Source organism: Podarcis erhardii, assembly GCF_964252035.2.
Source record: "Podarcis erhardii genome assembly, chromosome: 5".
Taxonomy (NCBI): Eukaryota; Metazoa; Chordata; class Lepidosauria; order Squamata; family Lacertidae; genus Podarcis; species Podarcis erhardii.
In genome coordinates this window covers 45,915,140-45,937,327 of record NC_138509.1, presented here as the reverse complement: position 1 = coordinate 45,937,327, position 22,188 = coordinate 45,915,140, and the positions used below count along the sequence as shown (strand labels likewise).

The 22,188-nt window shown below is 39.6% G+C and overlaps 1 protein-coding gene across 2 annotated transcripts; it reads left to right on the top strand.

Moving 5' to 3' along the window:
* Nucleotides 1-1,682: 1,682 nt before the first annotated feature.
* On the top strand, nucleotides 1,683-18,836 carry BUB3 (BUB3 mitotic checkpoint protein). 2 transcript variants are annotated; one of them, XM_081863776.1, is made up of 8 exons: nucleotides 1,683-1,839; nucleotides 5,082-5,276; nucleotides 6,633-6,702; nucleotides 8,558-8,709; nucleotides 11,926-12,084; nucleotides 13,074-13,251; nucleotides 13,640-13,856; nucleotides 18,596-18,836. In XM_081863776.1, exons 2-8 carry the CDS (start codon nucleotides 5,082-5,084, stop codon nucleotides 18,603-18,605), a joined length of 981 nt encoding a protein of 326 aa, XP_081719902.1. In that variant the 5' UTR covers nucleotides 1,683-1,839; the 3' UTR covers nucleotides 18,606-18,836. The 2 variants fall into 2 exon arrangements, with proteins under 2 accessions (XP_081719902.1, XP_081719903.1); XM_081863777.1 differs by having other exon boundaries at nucleotides 13,640-13,860.
* Nucleotides 18,837-22,188: the final 3,352 nt, after the last annotated feature.

Here is a 22,188-nt window from a genome sequence, read left to right as displayed (position 1 = left end):
ACCGCAGGATAGTAGAGGAAACTCTGGCCGAGCTTTAGTCAACGACATAGTGGCCCCCAGGAGTTAGTACTGCACAGATCTCGTTGTTTCCATCACTTTTTAAAAGGTTGCAACCCTATACCCACTGGCCTGGGAGTCAGCGCCATTGAATTTAGTGAGGCTTACTTCTAAAGCCAGCCTGCATAGAACTGTGGTGTGTGTTAACCTGAAATCCTTCTGTGAAGGTTGCTTGCAGTTAATCTGCTTTAATTGCAAGCATGACTACACATAAGGATTTAGCAGGTTAAAAAGGGGGAAAACAATGAGATCTATACATTGCAATCTGCTTTAGCTGCGAGGTAGACTGATTAACCTTGGGCCGTCAAGTATCTCCCCAGCACCTTCTTTCTCCATCCGGGAACTATGCCCAACTTGCTGCTTCTGCGTCGATTCAACCGCGAGGCATCAATGGCAGGGCTATTACAACAATATTTTTTTCATGATCATCGCTCTCGCTATTAAGAGCATGCGCGTTTAATTTCCATCTGATACCGCTTGGACTTTCCTTTCAGAGGCGAATTGTCCTTTGTCCTGAACACAGGATTATGCAAATATGTCAGGATCCAAGAACTCAAGGTATTAGGAAGGGATTTCAAAAGCTGTCTCAAAGCGAGAGGCATTGAACAGCAGGAAAGCCTAGCAAGAAGAGTCAAATGCTCGTATTCTGAATTCATGTGGTATACATGTGTCTTACTTGGCTTTAGATATGAAATTATAATATTTTGGCTGATATTTATATGCACATACTGAAAACAGTTCCAGCAATAGTTCGGTAGGAATCCTTTCTATCAATATAATCATGATAGTTACACATGGACAAAAGTGTGTGTGAATGATGCACGCACGTCTCAGTGTTGAAATTCAAAGTACAAGGAAACGCGATGTAAATAATCAAGGGGCGGGAATGAAAAAAATAAAAAAGCCTCGGGTTCCCCTTACTTCCCAGTTTTCTCACGTATTCATACATACACGTGTATACATTTAAAGCCAAAGCTGCGAAACTTTTTAATTTGGAGTCGAACTGAAAACAACCCATATATAAAAAAATCCCGTGCAGAGAAATTTTGGCAATCTTATACACACTCTGCTGGATGCAGGTTTTGCAGCGGTGTGTTTTCTGCTACACAACTGCAACGGAGTCGTGGACGGGGCTGCCGCATACAGGGATGACGCGGGTGTGTACACAGGAAAATAAACCAGGGGTCTTATGGAGGAAGCGAGAAATCTACGGAGCACTGGCCTATATGAGAGTTGCTGTGGTCGCAGGACAACGACCCAGATCCAAAGCGCTCTTATTTGGAGCCATCTCCCTATGAAGGCGACAAAGGACCTGCTTTATGCCCAAACAGGTGCGGCTTGAGCAGCCGCTTCCATTCATTCTCCAGCCTCAAGAGCCGCCTTCACAAACGGCGCTAGCGCCAAAGGCCTCTCCGTGGCGAAAGGAGCGCAAGGGTTTGCCCCGGAGAAGGGAGCGTAAGAAAGAAGGAAGACTCAAAGAAGCAGATGGGCTTCTGTGGGCAGAGATTGGGGGGGGGGCAGCAGCGGAAGGGTAACTTGGAGCCCGTTGCATGCTGGGCGTTGTAGTCGACGCTACAAAACGCTGCCTCGCGGAGCATGCCGGGCGTGCGTGCGTCCGTTCAGTCATTTTAAACGAACCAATCGCCGGCCGAGGCGGTCGCCGGAGCTGGGGCTGTTGGGAGTTGGCTCGGTATTCGAGGCGCGCGCGCGTGGTGAGAGGAGGAAGACGGTTGGTGCGTGTGAAAGTGAGAGAGAGGCCTCGTCGGAAAACTGGAGGACAAGGTAAGAGGGGCGCCTCTGTTGTTGTTGTTGTCGTCGTTCCCCCCCCCGCCCACCTGGGGGACTCCCTCCCGGCCATTGCCTCTCCAAACCCTCGGAGGGAAGCGGGGCTGCGGGTCCTCCTTCCAGGCCACGCCCATTACACCCCCCCCGCGTCATGCCCGCGCGCTCTTGCTGCCTTCTTCCCTTTCTGAGAAATTGGGGTGGGGGAGGGGGGGCAGGCATCCCATAAGGAATAACATATGGTTAAGGAATAATAAGCAGGGGGCATCCTATGAAGAATTCTCCCTCCGCCCCCATACTCGAGGTTGTTCCTTAAGGTTCCTTCGTCGCTTCTGGGGTCAAACATTTAATAACAAGGGGGCAAGGTTTTGTGCTGTAAAGACCGAGGCTCGTTGAAATGATAAGTTAAAGACAAAACCAGAGCTTTGCTGGATCAGGCCAGTGGTCAGTCTTGTAAGAAGCAGGATTCGAAGATAACAAGATGCCATTGCAAGCAGTGGCACTCTGCATAGCTGTCAACGTTTTCCCTTTTTTAAGGGAAATTCCCTTATTCCAAATAGGATTCCTCGCAAGAAAAGGGAAAAGTTGACATCTATGGCCCTCTGTGACTCTCGTTCCCTAGCAACTGGTACCTAGGCTCTCAGCTGGTGGTTCTGATATGGCTCCCATGACTATGAGGGCCATATTCTCTAGGAATTTGTGTAATCCCATGATCATGGAACTTTGATATGGGAAAACAAGCAGTGGTTTAACCTTAGAGTACTTCTGTGAGAGGGAAATTCTCACATTCCTAGTGTACATTTTTAGAGATGCAGTTGGAACTAACACAAGGGTATTAGATACATTGTATAATATGGAATCAGTTATACTAGCACATTGATTTCTTCATATGCTGTTATTTGATTATTGTTCATTTCATTTCTATGCCGCTTTATATTTTTAAGAAAAATCTCTAAGCGGTTTACAGCATATTAAAACATCAATAAAACAATCCAAAATCAAACATTTCTGAAGAAAGTCAAATATAAAGTATACAGTCAAAGCAACATAATTATCAGAAGACTAAAATATTATCTGAAAGATTTCAGAATAAAACATTACAAAGGAGGTCAGCTGAAGAATACATATTTAACACAAAGTTAACAAAAAAATCATTGCTAAGTGAAGTCAAATATAAAATGCACATTTAAAACAGCATAATTAACAAGAGAATAAAATATTATCATAAGCATGACACGGCTGTTTGGCAGGCACAGAAAGATGGGGCAAAAGAATCAATAATTAGGGTTTGTTGTCAGGCATAGCGATGTCCCTGTGGTTTCACCAAGAGCCTCTTTGGTAGGGCTGGGTGAGTCTGGGCCCCGCTCCCTAGGCCAGGTGGAAAGGGTCTTGCAGGGAACGGCCTTCACGACTCATAGCTGGGCACTGATGTTCTCAGAGCCAAAATAGCCTGTGCATAAGCAATGTACAAGAGCAGAAGTTGCTAATGCTTCTTCTGCCACCTTTCTTTTTGGGCCACATTTCTACTGTTATGGAGATATTGCTTTTCTCCCCCCCCCCCAAAATAAGATGTTACATTACAGGCTGCTCAGTAATTTGCCAGATATTCAACTTCCGAAACATTAAAAAACCAAAGCGTGGCTTCTGATTGCCTGTAGGAAGCTCCTGCAGCCAATCGGAAGCTGCAGAAGCCCCGTTGGACATTCGGCTTCCAAATGAATGTTCAAAAACTGGAACACTCACTTCCGGTTTTCAATCATTCAGGAGCCAGAATGTTGTTTTTTTAAAAAAATAATTTTTATTAACAGACCAATAAAATAAAATAAAATCACATAAATTACAAATTACAAAGCCGAATTTTAAATTTTTTGTTGGGGGTACCCATATTTCAAGTTCCGAAAGGGATGGGAGCCAGAATGTTTGACTCCCAAGGTGTTCGGGAGCCAAGGTATGACTGTACTTGTAAGTAAGTAAGTAAGTAAGTAAGTAAGTAGATTTTTATTTATACCCCGCCCTCCCTGGCCAAGACCGGGCTCCAGGCGGCTAACATCAAATATCAAATACATTAAAACACAATCAGACAATTGATTAAAATACAGCTTAAAAATTAGAATCAGGATAAAATTAAATGACTGCCCACAAATTTCAACTATAGGGGTTGGGAACCTCAAGTATTCATCAAGTATTCATCAGGGCCAGCTATCCGTGTTGGTCCCACATTAGCCAATAAAAGGGCCAAAGAGGTAACTTACAGGGTCCCATAGAGGGGGGTCAAACTGTGCCCGGATCGAAGGCCAGGCGGAACAGCTCTGTCTTGCAGGGCCTGTGGAAGGATGTCAAGTCCCGCAGGGTCGTGGTCTCCTGCGATAGAGGGTTCCACCAGGCTGGGGCCAAAGCCGAAAAGGTCTTGGCCCTGGTTAAGGCCAGTTTAACCTCCTTGAGGCCCGGGACCTCCAAGATACTATTATTTTCAGACAGTAAGGTCCTCCATGGGGCATACCAGGAGAGGCGGTCCCGTCAGTACGAGGGTCCTAGGCTGTATAGGGCTTTAAAGGTTTAAAGCAGCACCTTAAACCTGACCCTGTACTTCACCGGGAGCCAGTGCAGCTGGTATAGCACTGGATGAATGTGGTCCCGTGGCAAGGACTCCATAAGGAGCCTCACATTCTGCACCCGCTGGAGTTTCTGGGTCAGCTTCAAGGGCAGCCCTGCATAGAGCATGTTACAATAATCGAGCCTGGAGGTGACCGTCACCTGGATCACTGTGGCTAGATCAGGGCGAGAAAGGTAAGGGACCAGCTGATTAGCACGGCGAAGGTGGAAAAATGCCACCTTTGCTGTAGCTGCAGCCTGCACCTCCAGACTCCTGACGGAAGGCGCTGGCACTAACTGAGCCCCCGCAAGAGATGGGAGTTGGCCCCCCAACCCCATGTCGTCCTGACCCAGCCAGAGGACCTCTGTCTTCGAAAGATTTGACTTAACTGGTTCCCACGGAGCCATCCAGCCACAGCTTCCAAACATCTGGTCAGTGTGTCCTGGGCTGAGTCAGGATGGCCGTCCATCAACAGATAAAGCTGGGTGTCACCAGCATATTGCATATTGACAACAGAGTTCTGGAGCAGAAGTTCCAGTGGCCCATCCAGCAGGCTTTTCTTGTTGATGTAATTTCTCTTTAAAATCTGCCAAAGATAATATAGGAAAAAATAATAATCTATAGATAACTTTTGTATTATCTTATTCAGATGACTGGGTCAAATGAATTTAAGTTGAACCAACCACCGGAAGATGGAATTTCATCAGTGAAATTTAGTCCTAACACATCTCAGTTTCTGCTTGTTTCATCTTGGGACACTTCTGTTCGATTGTATGATGTTCCTGCCAACACCATGAGACTCAAGTATCAACATACAGGAGCTGTACTTGACTGTGCTTTTTATGTAAGTCTTTTTTACTACTTTGTGTTTTTACTATTGAAGTTATAAGACGGGGATGCAAGGTGTAATTGACTTAATTAGCAGGTTACTGAAGCCTTTAGGCTGGATTCCAAAGTGCCATGCACAGTGTTTTGCACACACAGGGTTTTCAGCTGACAAGAAACTACCTCTTGAAGACTGGGAGGCCCTCTGGAGCAACCCACCACCCTTTCTGTGCTCAGAAACACTTTGCAATTGCACATGGGCTTCTCTGTCCTGGCCTTTTATTAATAATTGAGCTATAAGTTAAGTATGCCTTAAGTTAAGTAAGTTAAGCTTGTTTTGATGCTTGTGTGGGCCTGATGTTTTGTTGTAATGGGGAATGAAAAAAAGAATGCTAAAGATAGTCTTGCTCTCCAACAACCAGCGAAAACCTTTAATAATACAGGTTATCTTCATCATTTTTTTTAAAGGTACCCTTACTGAGGTTTTTAATAATAAGCCAGTTTAACAGGTTAATATTTAATTTTAATTGGTTAAGACAGATGGCCGAACAGAATTGTTCAATTGATTGACAGCTCTGTTTTTAAAACTATGTATTTTTATTGTAAGCCTGTATGGAAAATTGGGAAACCAGTAAAATTGTGTTGTATCAGTGGTCTTCTGCTCATACGTTACTTCTGCTTTGTCCTCCACTCTGTAGCCCCCTGAATATCTCCAATATCATCTTTGGAGGGTCTGCCAACCTACTGGAAGAGAATGTGGTGGTAGTGATAATACGCAAAAATGGGGCATTTTGTTCCATGAGCAGAAGTCCGTTGCACAATTGGGTGGACATCACTGGATGTCATCCACTGTCTTTTGATCTTTTTGTTGCCTAGTCAAGTATAGTATTTCATTCCTATATAATAGTTATGCTGCAGGATTTCATCAACATTAATTATTTTGGAAGCAATATCACATTAGCATTGTCAAACACATTTAATAACAGAATTTATTTTCTAATCTTCAGTTGCATAATTTTGTGCGTAGCATTTGCCCCAGTGAAGGAGCCGAAGCCACTTGCACAGGGGTGGGGTTCAAATTCTTCTCACAGTTATAGTAACCATTGTGGGTGACCTTTGGCTGTAGTGCTACTGTTGTCATTCAGTTGCCCTGTTCTCTTGTGGAAATAAAATAAAATGGGTATGTAGCCAGTAGGAGAGCAGTGCCATCCCCAATTCTTATATGTATGAGTTTGAAATGGTCATGGTTTGATGATCCCTTGCTGACACTGTTGGATAAGACTTTTTAAAGCAAAAATAATGCCTTTATCAAATATTTGTTGGTTCCTTGGAGTACAGATATAGAACATAAGTGAACAACTTTCTTCTCTTGAAGGACCCTACACATGCCTGGAGTGGAGGATTGGATCGGCAGTTAAAAATGCATGACTTGAACACTGATCAAGGTAAGCTAATTTATAGGTATAGTAGAATCTGCAGAAGTAGGAGAAAATAGATTGTTTCAACAGTAGATTAATTCACTGAAAATAGTGTCGTGAAATAGAAAAGTATTATGACTGGAATTCTTACGGTATAAATACAGACAGCATTAAAGTACAAATTAAATGTGTTTCTTTTCTGTACAGTTCATATTTACTATGTCATTTGGTTTTATGTCTGCACTTTCTGTAACTTCCATTTATTTCTGTATAGTGTTGCTCTTGATTTTATTTAGTGCATTTAAAGCTTTATTAGTCAATGCAGAATTTTAGGCTAAGGAAAGAGTATTCCATGCTAAGAACCTTGTGGTATTTTGTCTTTAACTGAGTATATAAAATATTTGCAGGGTGGTACATTTTTATTTAAAAACAATCTTTTTGTTTTATTTACAGTTCTAGTCTTGAGTGTTGAGGAAGCGAAACTGTCAATATTGCTTGTATGACCTTGTTCTATACAGTACTTTTTCTATCCTTGATAGTTTCACTTGTTATTTTCCCTTTAGAAATGTATTTATGGGCTGTTTAACACCAACTTTGTTTTTACAGTCGTTTAGACTTGCCTGAGATTTTGGCAGAAGGGCATTATTCCGCATACATGTGCATATGAACTATGAGTTCATAGAGTAATGTGCGGGGCTTGAATTGATTTAAGAGACAATGGAGGAAATGCTGTAAATGGATAGCTCAGTCGTTAGAGCTGTGAGACGTTTAATCTCAGGGTCATGGGTTTGAGCCCCATGTTGGGCAAAAGATTCCTGCATTGCAGTGGGTTGGACTAGATGACCCTTGTGGTCCCATCCAACTCTACAATTCTATGGTTCTAAATATGAAATCCTTAAACTGTGATTATATTTTTTTGGGGGTAGTAGAGAAATCTGGGGGACATCTGTTGAGTGAGATTTTAAGGTGTGAGTATGATTGCACGTTCTGACTTGATAAGAGGACATTTAACATCCACCCCCTTTACAAAATACCCTACAATATTGATAAATAGTCATTGTAGTTGATAAAGGGATAATAGGATCAGACACCTAGTTGTTTGGAAGCAGAGTAACTGAATGTCAGGAAAGCTGCTTTTCATCATTGTAGAGGATGGAATTAGATGCTGTGACATTGTAAATGGATAAGAAGTTTCCAGGCAATGGTTCCTTGATGTCTTGAAAGATACTGGAGAATTGGGTTTGGAGGAGAAAGCTATTTAGAATAAATTCTAGAGGATTAAAAAAAAGTACTGATTTCTTTCCTAAGTTGGAGAAAGAATCTGAAGTATTACAGGATTAGTATTCAGCATCACTTTAAAAGCTTCTAAAACAGTTTAATACTACAGGATACATTGCTAAAATGGATGATGCTGTGGAATAAAGGTTTATTGACAGTTTTGCTGAAAGTGCCTAATTACTCACAAGTGGCAAAGGCATGAACTAATGTGGCCATGCTACATTCACCTACTATTAGATCTTTCAAACACACCATTCATGACTAGGATTTTCAGAGGACCCCAACAGAGTTAGGTGCACAAATCTCTTTTGTTCATTTGAAAATCTCTGCATGGGTACCAACACCCCCCTTAAGCTTCTTTGAAATACTGAGTTGATATCTATTAGTCTACATTTAACACTTCAGAAGTGTATGTCTATTGAGAAGATTAGAGGATCAAGCGTCTTTTGAAAGATGTCCCAGCATGCACATACATTAGTGAATGGTATATCAGACCCTGTTAACTCTGTATGAATATTGTTTTGTCCTTTTTATTAAATTTGATTATCAAAAATATAGTGCAACTATGTGTTCAGATTATTACTAATCTTTTTTTAAAAAATAGACAATCTTGTTGGCACCCATGATGCTCCTATCCGATGTGTTGAATATTGTCCAGAGGTGAATGTAATGGTTACAGGAAGTTGGGATCAAACAGTCAAGTTATGGGATCCGAGAACACCTTGTAATGCGGGAACATTTTCTCAGCCTGAAAAGGTTTGTATTTAAGCAATTTACAATACAATACTTTGCGTGCCTACTCAGAAGTAAGCCCTGTTAAGTTCAATGGGGCTCTTTTTCTAGTAGGCTTGTATTTTTTATGTGGTTAAGGAATACATTTGAGCAATTAAAGTATTAATATCTTTCAGATCAGTTCATTGTTTGCATTAAAAATTTATAAACACTATTAATGAGAGTAAAATTACAGACTTAAGTGAGTTTTTGCATGATTAACAAGTACTACTTAAATACCAGAAAAATACAAAGTTAACTCTTTAGTTATTCTCAGTAATTAATGCAAGCTTAGCTACACCAGGAAAATATAATGACACTCTTCAGACATAACACAAAACAATGGTTTGTTGTTAAGGGCTTGAGCCCCACAAACCTTAGACTTGTGTGCTCCTCCCACAAAGGGACAAGGTTTAAAGCTTTAGTCCTCTTTTGTTTCTAAACTGCTTTTTCCCATTGCTCAATCTTTAGTAAACTGGTTTTTAGAAACCATTGTTAATTAACAAACCAGGATAATACCTGGGTATAATAGGGAGATTCTTTTGCTAAAGCTATATTCCAGAAACCCAGCTGGTAGTATTGCCTATGTTATATTGTGTCAATATAGGAAGGGCTTTATTTATGCCATCCATTTATGGTATGGTATCCATTTATGCCAATGTAAACAGGAAATTTTGACTGTCACAGCTTGATTTCTTTCAGCTTCTTATTCAGGGTCCATGAGTAAGGTCCAAGCAGCTGATTTGCTGCCTGCTGTAACTTTGGCTTATAAGTACTGTAAACAAAGTGGTGGGATAAAGTTCCGGCCAACAATAAACCTTGAGCTATGCATTTAAGAGTAACTTGAACGGTGCAACTTTTATTTTAACATCTTAGTGCAGCCTTATGGTATGAATAGCTGCATGTTTTGATAAATGGATGAGATGAGGCTTTAACTTCTTCAGCCCACTAAACAGCAGTTGTATTGACAGTATTTAAATTTTTATTTATGATCTCTTGCCAGTCTTCATTTTCATAGGCAGATACATGCAAATGTAAAACCTTTTAGTTTTTGTCACTACTTTAAATACTTTCTAATCACAATGGTGAGCTGTCAGTCTGGACCACATCATGTCTAAATAGCCCAGTAACGTGGGCACTACATAATCTGAATCTATTGGCAAGATCTTTGATCAGGATAAAAATGTGTTGTTTTTTACTTGTGATTTATGGTTGCATGTAGCATGTAGAAAACTGTGATGAATTGCTTGCAGAATGCCATATAATAGACAGTCACACTGAATCAAACTTCTTATTGGTATAGCAAGGTTCATTATGTCACTTTTTTAAGTAGTATCTCTGATAAATGTGTATACCTAGCCTATTTCATGATATTGGTTTCATTTGATTTATGGCTATGGGGAGCTGTAAAGAATACTTCACAGGTATGACACCAGTCTGTAAAGGAGATTTAAGGTAGTTAACACTCCTGATGCAGTTTTTCCTGTATATAATTTTCCATAACATTGTTTTTGTGTTATCACATTTTATACTGTATGCATTCTTGTATAGTAATTTGCTTTGTGTCACTGTTGTTTGAGCCATTGACAATTCATCAATAATAATAATAATTTATTGAATTTTTATACCGCCCTATACCCAGAGGTCTCAAGGCAGTTCACAGAACAAAATCAAAATATAAAACCACAAAATATATAATCAAAATAAAAACAACCTAACCCACATTTTAAAAGAACATAGGATGTCAATCAAATCAACCAAAGGCCTGGTTAAAAAGGAATGTTTTTGCTTGGCGCCTAAAGGTGTATAATGAAGGTGTCAGGTGAGTTTCCCTGGGGAGAGCATTCCACAGACAGGGCGCCACTGCAGAGAAGGCTCATTCTTGTGTTGCCACCCTCTGGACCTCTAGGAGAAGGCACACAAAGAAAGGCCTCAGAAGATGATCTCAGGGTCCGGGTAGGTTCATGTGGAAAGAGGCGGTCCTGGAGGTATTGCAGTCCTCAGCTGTTTAAGGTCCAAACCAGCACTTTGAATTGGGCCCGGAAACTAATCAGTAGCCATGCATTCTGTTTACGTTCTGTTAGTTCTAGTATAAATGAAGGATCTGTAATTAGATACCAGATCTACCACATGTTAAGCATATGGAATGAAAGCATGTATAGTATGTATCTTTTTAGAAAGGTAAAGTTGAAATATCTAATATGTAACTAGTAGCTGTTACTTTACCTGATAACAGATTAATTGCTTAGTTACACAACTTTTGTTTTTAGTTTAAACTGATTTAAGCAACATTTTCTAGTTTATCACACCCATTAAATTTTTTTTAGTGGTTAGTTATGCATGCTGAAATGGCAAGAGTAAATAAACAGTTGAGTGTTCAGTTTAATATATTTTTGATGTTCCTACCAGCAAATTTTTCTCTCTGTGTGTAATTGACAGGTAGGTTATTGTTTTCTGAAACAATACTGTTTCTTTAAAATTATGTAATCATGACACAGATGTAATGATGCTTGATCTGCTAACCATGGATAAGAGATTGAGAGCAATCTATGAGCTTGAGCACTATCTCACCTTACTTCTTGCAGATGGATCTTCCCCATCCCACCCCACATTTTATTTAAAGAATTTAAATTCACTTTTTGCTTTCAGAGCCTAACAACATTACATATGCACCTGGGTTTTTAAATTTTTTTGTACTAACAATGATTAGCTCCAAACCACAACTATGATTATAAATGTATATGCAATCCATAGTTTGTGCTAACTATAGTTACTGAGGATTTGTGAAAGCTGGGGTTAGATGAATTGGCAAGGACGTTGTTATAACTTAAAGGGTAGAATTAGCTTTGTAGGTTTGTAGGTTGGTTGGGAAAAGAATGGTCTCCCTTTGAGGATGGAGAACTCTTAGCAGGAACAAGATAGACATATGGAGGACAAACAAGAAAAATTGCATCTCTATAGCAAGGCTTAGTATGTAAAATTTTGGTATTCTAACATGGGTAATCTTGTATAGTCCATGTAGAATGCATTTTAGTGTTTCATGGAGAGTTAAGTCTGCTAGACTTCTACTTTTAAAAATCTTTTGTCATTGAACATGTTAATGGAACAGGTAATCTTTTCCTTCTACCTTTATGCTGCGAAAGTAGAAATCCTAGTACTGAATCTGGAAGATGTAATGCCACTTTATAACTTTTTTCCAAGGTGTATACATTGTCTGTGTCCGGTGATAGATTGATAGTGGGAACAGCTGGTCGGAGAGTTTTGGTGTGGGACTTGAGGAACATGGGCTATGTTCAACAAAGAAGAGAATCAAGTCTTAAATATCAGACACGTTGCATCAGAGCATTCCCTAACAAACAGGTATTTAAATTGTGCTGCACTATGTCAAATGAAAGTTTGTAGAAAAATAGTCTCAATTATACCAGCGTTTGATATTTATGATTATCTTGACTCAAAAAGTTTATTTTGAGTCTTGCTAATTTTATTGCTGTCTCTAAAACAAATGATATATTTGCTGTGCTTTCCTAAGGAGGTTTTGAAGCTGTTAATGGAGTTGGAAACTAGAGGAACTTTAATATTGTATTTAATTCTAAAATTATCACAGAGCTCTGAATTATGCAGGAGCAGTAGAGTGGCATAAATGCCATGCGCCAAGAAAATTAGTGTTCTGGGAAATACTGTTACAGGATTTAGATAAAAAACTATTTGCTTAGGAGTCATTTTCTGTGCTGGGCATGGCTCTTTCCTGGATCTATCAAAGCTACAAAGAGAATTAACAGAAGAACAAGCGTGTCTTTGTTTCTCTCATCATTCCCTTCTCTGGGGTTCAATGTAGTGTTTAGCCATTATTTTCTGCTCTTCTTGAGGTGGGAAAAATATAAAGGAAAAGCCTAACAGACTTTTATTGATGTCAGATAGCAAGATATACCTAGCAGATATAGAGTTGTCTTATGCAGAGGAGGCATTAAATGAAAGCGAATTTTGTTAGATGTTATTTATAAGCAAAAGGGTTCCTCCAATGAGGTCTCATTTGGAATCTGTTCTCACTTTCTAAAAGGCATTAGTGTGTGCCCTGATTAGAGTTAATGTCAGAACTGGAATACAACATTCTTTATCAGGACACACTGCTAAGAGAATAATCTGTAATTCCCTTTGGAATCTTCTCAGACATTTTTACAAACCCTTAGGACTCAGAGTGCACCTGTGCCTCTCAATAGTTAAATGTGACATACAGACTGGGTTGTGCACATCTTAGAAATGTTTCATCGACATAGAGCAGTTCATAAAGAAAAAACAAAACCCTATGATCAGTCATTGGAATAAGTGAGGATTCTGTCTGTGTCCAATAGGGCTATGTGTTAAGCTCTATTGAAGGCCGTGTTGCAGTTGAGTATTTGGATCCAAGTTTGGAGGTACAGAAGAAGAAATATGCTTTCAAATGTCACAGATTGAAGGAGAATAATATTGAACATATTTATCCAGTCAATGCCATCTCTTTCCACAATGTCCATAACACTTTTGCTACAGGTAACATGAAACTTTATTTTTTTCTTATTAGTGCTGTTAGTTGATAATTCTTCAGTTATATTGACCAAGCAGTCATCTGAAAAGCTTCAGTTCTTCTGTGATTCTTTTAGAGAATTTGAGGTATCCTGTCTTTAGTTCTCAAATATATTAAAATAAAGGCTGAAAAATACAGTTTCTACTTTGTAGCTGGTTTGCATACTTGTAAAACTGGTAAGATTATTTGACGTGAAAATTTTCTGCAATAATTCAGAACATATTTTATATCTTGTACCATGTGCTTCTCCCATTAAATAACTGAAATATCATTGCACATTCTAATTATATTTAATTGCACAGATATCAATAATGCTCGTTTCTGCTGCTTTGGCTCTTTGCAATCTATTTTTAGGTGGTTCCGATGGCTTTGTCAATATTTGGGATCCGTTCAATAAAAAGAGACTCTGTCAGTTCCACCGCTATCCTACAAGCATAGCATCTCTAGCCTTCAGTAATGATGGAACCACCCTTGCAATTGCATCATCATATATGTACGAATTGGATGACGTTGAACATCCTGAAGATGGTATCTATATTCGGCAAGTGACAGATGCCGAAACAAAACCCAAGTGAGTAAGTTTCACCTGTATTTGAGCTTTTTCTACTGTTTATTCCAGGATTTATTAATTTTCCTAAATTCATGAATAGCATTATTGATTCCTGGTAGATAGTGCAGCTTGACAGTAGGACTAGAGTTGATTTTATCTTGTTCTCCCCAAGCTTTCAATATCCGTAGGTTGATAGACGGCTGGTGGATAAAATTGTCTACTTGTTTTGTGGGAGAAGAATGTCAAACTCTCATTCTTCTTGAATAGGAGCTATTATATGAAGTCATGGCATTATTGCCAGCTCATTGCTTTAAAATTAAGTTGAAGAATTCAGGATAATACATATGAGAGAGTCTAATTATATTAGGATTTTTAAGATTTCGAACTATTGGCAATCTCTGCACATAGATCTAGGCTTCTCATCTACAATACACCAAAGCAGAGCTGCTGTAGTGATGGTTTAAATTATAAGAAAATAATTTTGAAATGGTATGTGTAACTCTTTAATGTCCAGAATTGTCCCACGTTTCCTGGTAAAGAAAACACTAGTTTTGCTTGCACAAAGCTAAAATGAATTTAGCCTAAAGCTAAATACATTGCGATTTTCTTTCCCTCAGCACATTGGAGTTTATATCTTACATTCAGTTTTGCCACTTGAATATATTACAGTGCTAAGAAAACGCATATGCCTGCAGTGTATGGAACCTTTGTGGGTATTAGCTGTTCCCACTAGCCCCACAGCTGTCTCTCATTAGTGTATTTGCCTTCAGGAAGGTGGGGAGCAGCAGATATGAGCATGTTTGCCTGTAGGGAAAGATAATATGCAAAAAGGCCTTTATGCTGTAGTATTCATAGGGATGGGTCAACTCCTGCTCCTTGCTTGCTGGAACCCTATGATCTGCCAGTCAGACCTAGGTACACAATAATACATACATAGACTTAGAATTAAGGAACAGAGTGCTTCTGAGCCCATTCTCAACATAGGAATTAATTTTTAGGGCCAAAACTGAACTGAGCTTAAAAGACATTTCACACAAAAGTCCACACAAAAGAGTTAATATTTTTTTCATTTCAGCACCCTTATTAAGGTGGAAAATGTTTTTGTTGCTAAACCTTTAGGAGTCAGAAACCCTTGCTGATCACTAGATCTACCAGTACCCCCGATCTAATTTTTGCTCACCTCTGCTGTAGTATAGGTGTGTATAGGAGATAGATAGATAGATAGTTAGATAGATAGATAGATAGATAGATAGATACACACATATCTCCCTCCATTCTTAGCTCTTTAAACTAGCTTCTTTCTCTTGTTGTGTACATGCACTACTTCTGTTATGGAATCAGAGTGGCTCTTGTTGGTGGAAAAGCTCTGTGTGGCATGAGCTTCCTCCTGCAAGAATTTGGCAGCTTAAGAGTGATTGTGGGCATTCTCACACTTGGCATTTGGTTGCTTATTAAGATGTAGAATTTGCCTCACATAACATCCAAAAAGTGGATATTTCTTACTTAAAACTTAATCTGATTCTTGAGTCACTGGCGTGGACTTCATGGAAGTCAATGAAGAGTGGCTTTTCTAAGCCCATCTTGTGAGTACAGTTACTTGCCTCAGAATAATGTCAGGCAAATAAGCTGGTGTGGGCATTCAGGGTCCCTGTGTTCAGGGTTTGTGGGCATTCTAAATTATTTGAAAATGTATTCTCTGTCTTTTCCAAATGCCTGTTCTCAGGGCATCTTATAGTAAAGCATCATCAGGTACAGCTAAATTAAGCTGAAAGTAATTGACATACAGTTTGTTGTGTTGAAGGAATGTTCTTTTTGCATGGGAATTTCAGAAGATAGATGCCATAAGAGGGAGGGTATTAGGTTATGCCTCTGTCAAACCAAAGGAATACCGAGCGGTGTCTCCCATGAGATCAGAACAAAGAACTTCAAAGGGTTTGGGTGTCCTGGAAGATGCTGTGTCCTTGGCACTTTTAAAAATGCCTATTAGCACATCTAGGTTATAAGCCTGGCAACTGTACCTGTGCTCTTGAGATTAAAAAAACAAAACAAAACTGTTGAGGGGCTTATACAGTAATGGTGGAATTCATGGTGAGTGTTTTGTCTACACAAGCATTTCAGCTTGTCAGACACAACACCCCCCCCCCTTCTGGGAGTACTCCCAACTCCTCGTCCAAGCCAATTTGTGGGGTTCATTGGGGAGGGGAGCTCCATTGTGCAAGTGAAGTCTTTGCACAGGCTTCCATTGATGGGGCTCATTGGGTGAATCCCACCCAATATGTTTTCAAGCAAGAATAGTTATTGTTGAACTAGTGCCAGAGATGTCCAGGCCAGTCACCACATCTCATTTTAATCTACAGTGGTGCCTCGCAAGACGAAATTAATTCGTTCCGCAAGTTTTTCGTCTAGCGAGTTTTTCGTCTTGCGAAGCACGGTTTCCCATAGGAATGCATTGAAAATCAATTAATGCATTCCTATGGAGACCGCTTGCCAGGCTGGCGGTGCGGAGAAGGGCTTTTCTCCCCACCGCAAGCCTTCAGGACAGGTACGGGAACAGAGGGGAAGGCGCGCAGCGCTTCTCCTCTGTTCCCGGGGCTTGCGGTGGGAGGAGGGTTTTTCCTCCCCACGCCAACATTCAGAACAGCATTCTGAAAGTTGGCGGTGGGAAGGAAAACCCTCCTCCCACCGCAAGTCTTCAGGACAGCCTTCCGAAGGCTGCCGGTGGGGCGGAGAGACCTCCTCCCGCCGCCAGCCTTCGGAGCAGCCCTCCGAAGGCTGCCGGTGGGGCGGAGAGACCTCCTCCCACCGCCAGCCTTCGGAGCAGCCTTCCGAAGGCTGGCGGCGGGAGGAGGTCTCTCCGCCCCACTGCCAGCCTTCGCAGGAGGTCCGAGGACAGTGGGGAAGAAGCGCTGCGCTTCCCCGCTGTCCCGGAGATTTCCCTATGGGTTTTTGTCTTGCGAAGGAAGCCCATAGGGAAATTCGTTTTGCAAAGCGCCTCCAAAACGGAAAACCCTTTCGTCTAGCGGGTTTTTCGTCTTCCGAGGCGTTCGTCTTGCGGGGCACCACTGTACTTCTCTGGGTTGTTTTGAGAATAAAGTAGAGAAGAATTGTGTATACTAAAGTGTTGCATCATGGTGAAGGATACAGATATGAGACAAACAAAGATGCGATCATGAAAAATTGAACTAAAATGAACAATACCAAATTAATGCAGAAGTTGTGTTTACAGAAACTAATAAAAAAAGGCAAAAGGTTTATTTAAAGTTTCCACCTTTAACTCTGGATCAGTTTTTCCAGGAATGCAGGGGAAATGAGGAAACAACAAAAAACACCCCTCTCCTTTTCCCAGTAGGAGCAATCCAGGCAGACTTTTTCTTATAAAACTCACTGTGTAACTCTTACTTATTTATTTAAAACTTTATTATATAATAGTGCAATTCTAAACATGCCTACTCAGAAATAAGACCTATTGAGTTCAATGGGCCTTACTCCCTGGTAAGTCCGTATAGAGTTGCAGTACTGGCTACCTTTTCTCAAACCTCTTTTACCGTAGGTCAGGTTCATCACATTTGACTTAATCAGCCGATCTATGTTGAGTATCTATGCTGAGTGAGATACTGACAGTAGAACAGTTAGTAATGATATTTCCTTTATGTTTAGCATAAGGAAATGCCACCAGACCTTTTGTAAATATTTGTTGCTGTGCTGCTTCTGGGAGTACTATAAGCACTCATGGTATTTCAAATTCTTAAGAGCCAGCATCACAGTTCTACTTTCCAGGCATAACCACGATTTAAAAGTATATTCTAGATTTTTAGTCGATTTCCCCCAGCCTTGACTTTGTCATGCTATCATCTGTTACACTAATATGAATGCAACTTGCCAAAATCAGCATAGTGGGATTTAAAAAAAAAGAAAGATATTTGGAACTACTTCCCACATTACACCATGTTAATGGGAGTGCTCCTGCAGATTACTTGCATTAATGAGAATTATAGCATGGGAAGCAGTCTTCAGTCGATTGAGGGCCTGACCATATGACTTTGATTTCAGCTGTTTCTATCCTTGCGTTGTGTTTGCTAATTATAGGGATGCTTCGTTCTGCTTTCTGAGGAGGTTAATCTTCAATTAAACAATATTTCCTCTTGGCTGTCCATTATTTTCTGAAACAGATGGTTCATCATTTCCTGGGCTGTTAAACACAGCAAGGTTAAGGTTAGACTCCTGGGAATTAGTTAGTTTTGAATCTTATTACAGGATGTAGAAGCAAAACTAATAAGAATAGTACTTAATAACATTTTGTTGCTGCAAACAATTATTTATTAGCAAACAATTGATCCCAGAAGGGCAAATTGTTTGAGTCGGTAATGAGCTGAGACAAGGCAGAGCGTATCTGTGTATTCGCAAAATAATTGTAACGTAATTGCAATGCATTTAGACAGGCATCTATTTGGACTTCTTTCTGCCTTTAAATGAATTTCTGAAACATTAATATGCTTTTCAGACATGTTGCTTATGCCAGTCTTCAACCAGACACTGAAGAATTCTTGTAGTGATCCATAGAAGTTAACTTGTGCCAAGTGATAGTGTCTCCTAAATTAGAGCTTTTCAGCTTCCAGTTGCAGACTTTTAATTGTTAGATTTGGAAAGGCAAAGAAATGACATGTATGATGTATGAAGGTTTATGTCAAGTTGTTGAAAATTTATTTGCAATGTTATGAAAATTCAGATAGTTCTCTGAGACATGCTTCTTTATTTTGCAGGTCTACTTAACTTCCGACACAATGCTTCAGTAATTTTCTCTTTCAAACTACGTCCACTTGCTCGTTACAAGGCTAGCATAAAGCAAATCCTGGATTAAATGAAGATACATTTCCAATGCTTTCACAGAAAGTAGTGTTTTGTGTAATCATTCAGTATATTCTATCATTCTTTTATTTTTAGCTTATCCATGAAACACTGTTTTCTTCAGTCTGAACAGTAATAAACTTTTCTGTTAGTTGATTCCTTTGAAATACGTTATTTTCTAGTTGAACTTTTGTACATATTTAATAGTAGTTTAAATAGTTTAATAAATGCAATTTTCAAAAAAAATTAATGCTATTATAAGTCTTGGATTTATCAGTGGGAACATCTACTTTTTAATCTGTTATCTTTTTGGGCATGGTAGGATAAACCACATATTCAGTTTTATGTTGAATAAGAGCTCTCTTAGGCTGGCCAAAGGCCTAGTTTGAAAAACCTTAGAAGCACACATTGTCTCCAGCGCTTGCAATTTACCTTTGCAAATTGTAATTTGTCTTCAGCATGGCTGGGAAGATGGCAAAAGGGGGATTTAAGATGTGTAGTGCACCATTAAAGAGTGATGTCAGCATTTCAGAAGTTCTTTCTCAGAAAAGAATAAACTGGTTTTAGACATTTGCCCCCATTCAGCAAGAGAACTGCTATGATGATTTATTGCATATTAATGTATTTATATTCTGCTACTTGGTAACTCTCAAAGCAACTTTATTGATAATAATACACAAAAGAAAAAATAAATACAAAGCAAGCCAGTTAATAAATTAAATTCCATAGTAATAGCAAGCAAAAGTGATAAAATCAAAGGGCAAATCATATAAGAAGTCATCTATGTACATTCCACCCAGCAACACTTCAAAACAATTGTGAAACATTTAAGCTTTAATAAAGACCTGGTGGTAGGGATTGTAAATTGATAGGAGATGGGAACCTAGCTGTTTTAGAGATGACAATGTTTAGACATATGTATTCTGCGAAAATACATTCAAAATGTGCATTTAATTATGTATTTAGATTAATTTTCATGGCTTTATAAACAAAACATGGATGTGGAAAGAGGATAGAAAGGACTTTTGAATTAACACATGTGAAAGTAGCATGGAACAGGAACAGAAACAGACAGCCATTCATGCCTAGTACATTGCTGCTTCATAACTGAGTATGCTGAGTATTTGTACCTGTACCATGGCTCATATGCAGCTGTGTTGGAAGCTGTCTTACTTCGGAAGTATTAAAAAAGAAACAACTACCTACTATTCTCTTCACTCTCAAAATGCATTTGAGAGGCCAGACTTCATAGCTTGGTCTTTTATTGGGCTGGATCACATTTAGCTTTGCGCCTGCCCAGTCTATGAATGATAATCCAGTTGGGGTCTCCTACTTGTACAGCAGACCTCCTGCACAAATGGGACTTTCCATTGCCTCCCTTCTGCAACTCCTGCCTTCATCTGAATCTACTCTGGAGAGTTTGGAGACGCTTGGAAGCAGATTGGGACAGGCTGCAGGGACAAGGAGAGAAAGGGGAAATCCTGTTATGTCCACTGGCCTGAAGTCTCATTCACTATCTGAGCATCCTTCAGGTAAGGGATGTGCTGTTCTTGTGCTCCTAAAACAATAAAACCTGGATAGGAAGTATTTTTGGAAGTGGGATTTTTTTCAACAGTTAAGGTTTTCTCCTGGTTATCACCGACATGCCCAATATAAAAACTGCCATTGAGAGAATAGTGGTGATGGTGGTAAGCAAATGGGAGCCTGCATAGGTAATACAGCAAGATAACCTGGAATGATGCAGAATGACAAAATGGTTGGGACAGGGCAACAGCTGTGTTCATGACTGAGACAAGAATATATGTAGTAAAGATAGGCATTTTTTCTCTAAGGAGGCAATTAATTTTCCTTTTATTAGCTCTCCTCCAGAAATATAAATACAAAGGTTTCGGAGCCAGAAGAAATCATACGCAATGAGCTTTCTTTCTCCTGTATGAGAAACGGCTGAGCGAAGAGGATATACAGACTCCTGATCAGTGTAATTGAGTTCTAAAAAGCTCCTTAAGTCATTGCCTCTTGCTGAATGGTTGAGGGCATTCCAGAGAAACATGGAGTCACAGCCATCATCCTAATAGACTCATCCATCATCCTTGCCTGCTTGCAGGGCTAAAAAAAGTCACAAGATGTCTCTCAAGAAAGGATTATGATAGTATATGATATTAGAAGCCAAGTGGCACCTGTGCCCCTAAATACTCCAGTGCTATATCTGAATGTAAATGTTGTCTTGATTGAATTAATGAGAATTTGTGCAGAACTGTAGTTATATTATGACTGCAATCCTAAACACATAGGGGAATAAGCCCCATTAACATAACAGAACTTAGTTCTTAGTAAACATGCATAGGCTTGCACTACACTGCTATTTCAGTAATTCTGTATAAGTGGGGTTTGTTAGATCTGTGTCATTAGAAAATGGCTGAGATTCCAGTGAATCTTAGAAATACTTATAATAATCTAATATCCACAATTCTAATAGAATCCACAATTCTATGATTCCTGTCCATATGTTTTTTCCTGCAAAAAGGTCTTCAGAAGAATGCTGCACACAGTAAAACAGTACAGTTCACATGGACATACATTGCTATGTAAATTCAAGTTCCCTGAATGCTGTTTTCAGAATGGTAGGAACTCCCATTGTTTTAAAACCCTGCAGCGTCTTTCATTCATATAGCAGCCCAAGGGGTGCTGTTTGGTGGTTGCTGCTTCTGGCTGGAGATTTTGCATGTTTATATTACACCCACCCAGGCAGTGGGCCACGGATGTTCAAATGACCATTGTTTCCACATATTGCATAGGCTTATTTTCTGGAGTCTCTTGTGAGAAATAAAAGTCATTGGTTTGATGATAATGGTCTACCTTATCCCATTAGAAGTACTGATCATTGCCAGGCCACAGTCACCATTTTCAGATTAGGATCTTTGGTGTGCTGCTTATAATTTGGCTTGTGCTCATGTTTGTGGCCATCAGATTTCAGCAAAAGTCGAAGATTTTCCTTTCAAATATGTCATTTCACAGGAATGAAGTGCCATAACCTAATGGGGTTTAGTGGTTCTGAATTGTTTTATCCTTTCTCTTAGTAGCATCAAGAGCTGTGTCCTGCAAAGTCTGAATTTTGATCAGCATTTTTACTTTATTTTAAAAATTTAAACCCAGTGTGGTTTTTAAAAAATAACTTCAAAGGCAGCACCTTGTACAATGTATTAATAGTAGTCTATCCTAGATTTCTAAAACAGTCACTTAAAAAACTTTTCACTCTTGATCCCATTTACAACGCCTGATGATTCTCCTTTTTAGCATATATTTTGATGACATGGACACTCTCAGACTGGGCTGTTCATCTCTACAGCATTAAGTCTTGATTGATTTTATTATTTTACTTCACTTTCCAGACAAGTGTTGCATGAACTATTGCAGACTAAGCAACCCAGATCTGTATCATTTTGACAGCTATGGTTGTGGGAACCATTCACATGCACTAAACATGTTGTGAGAGGTTGTTCTACCCTTT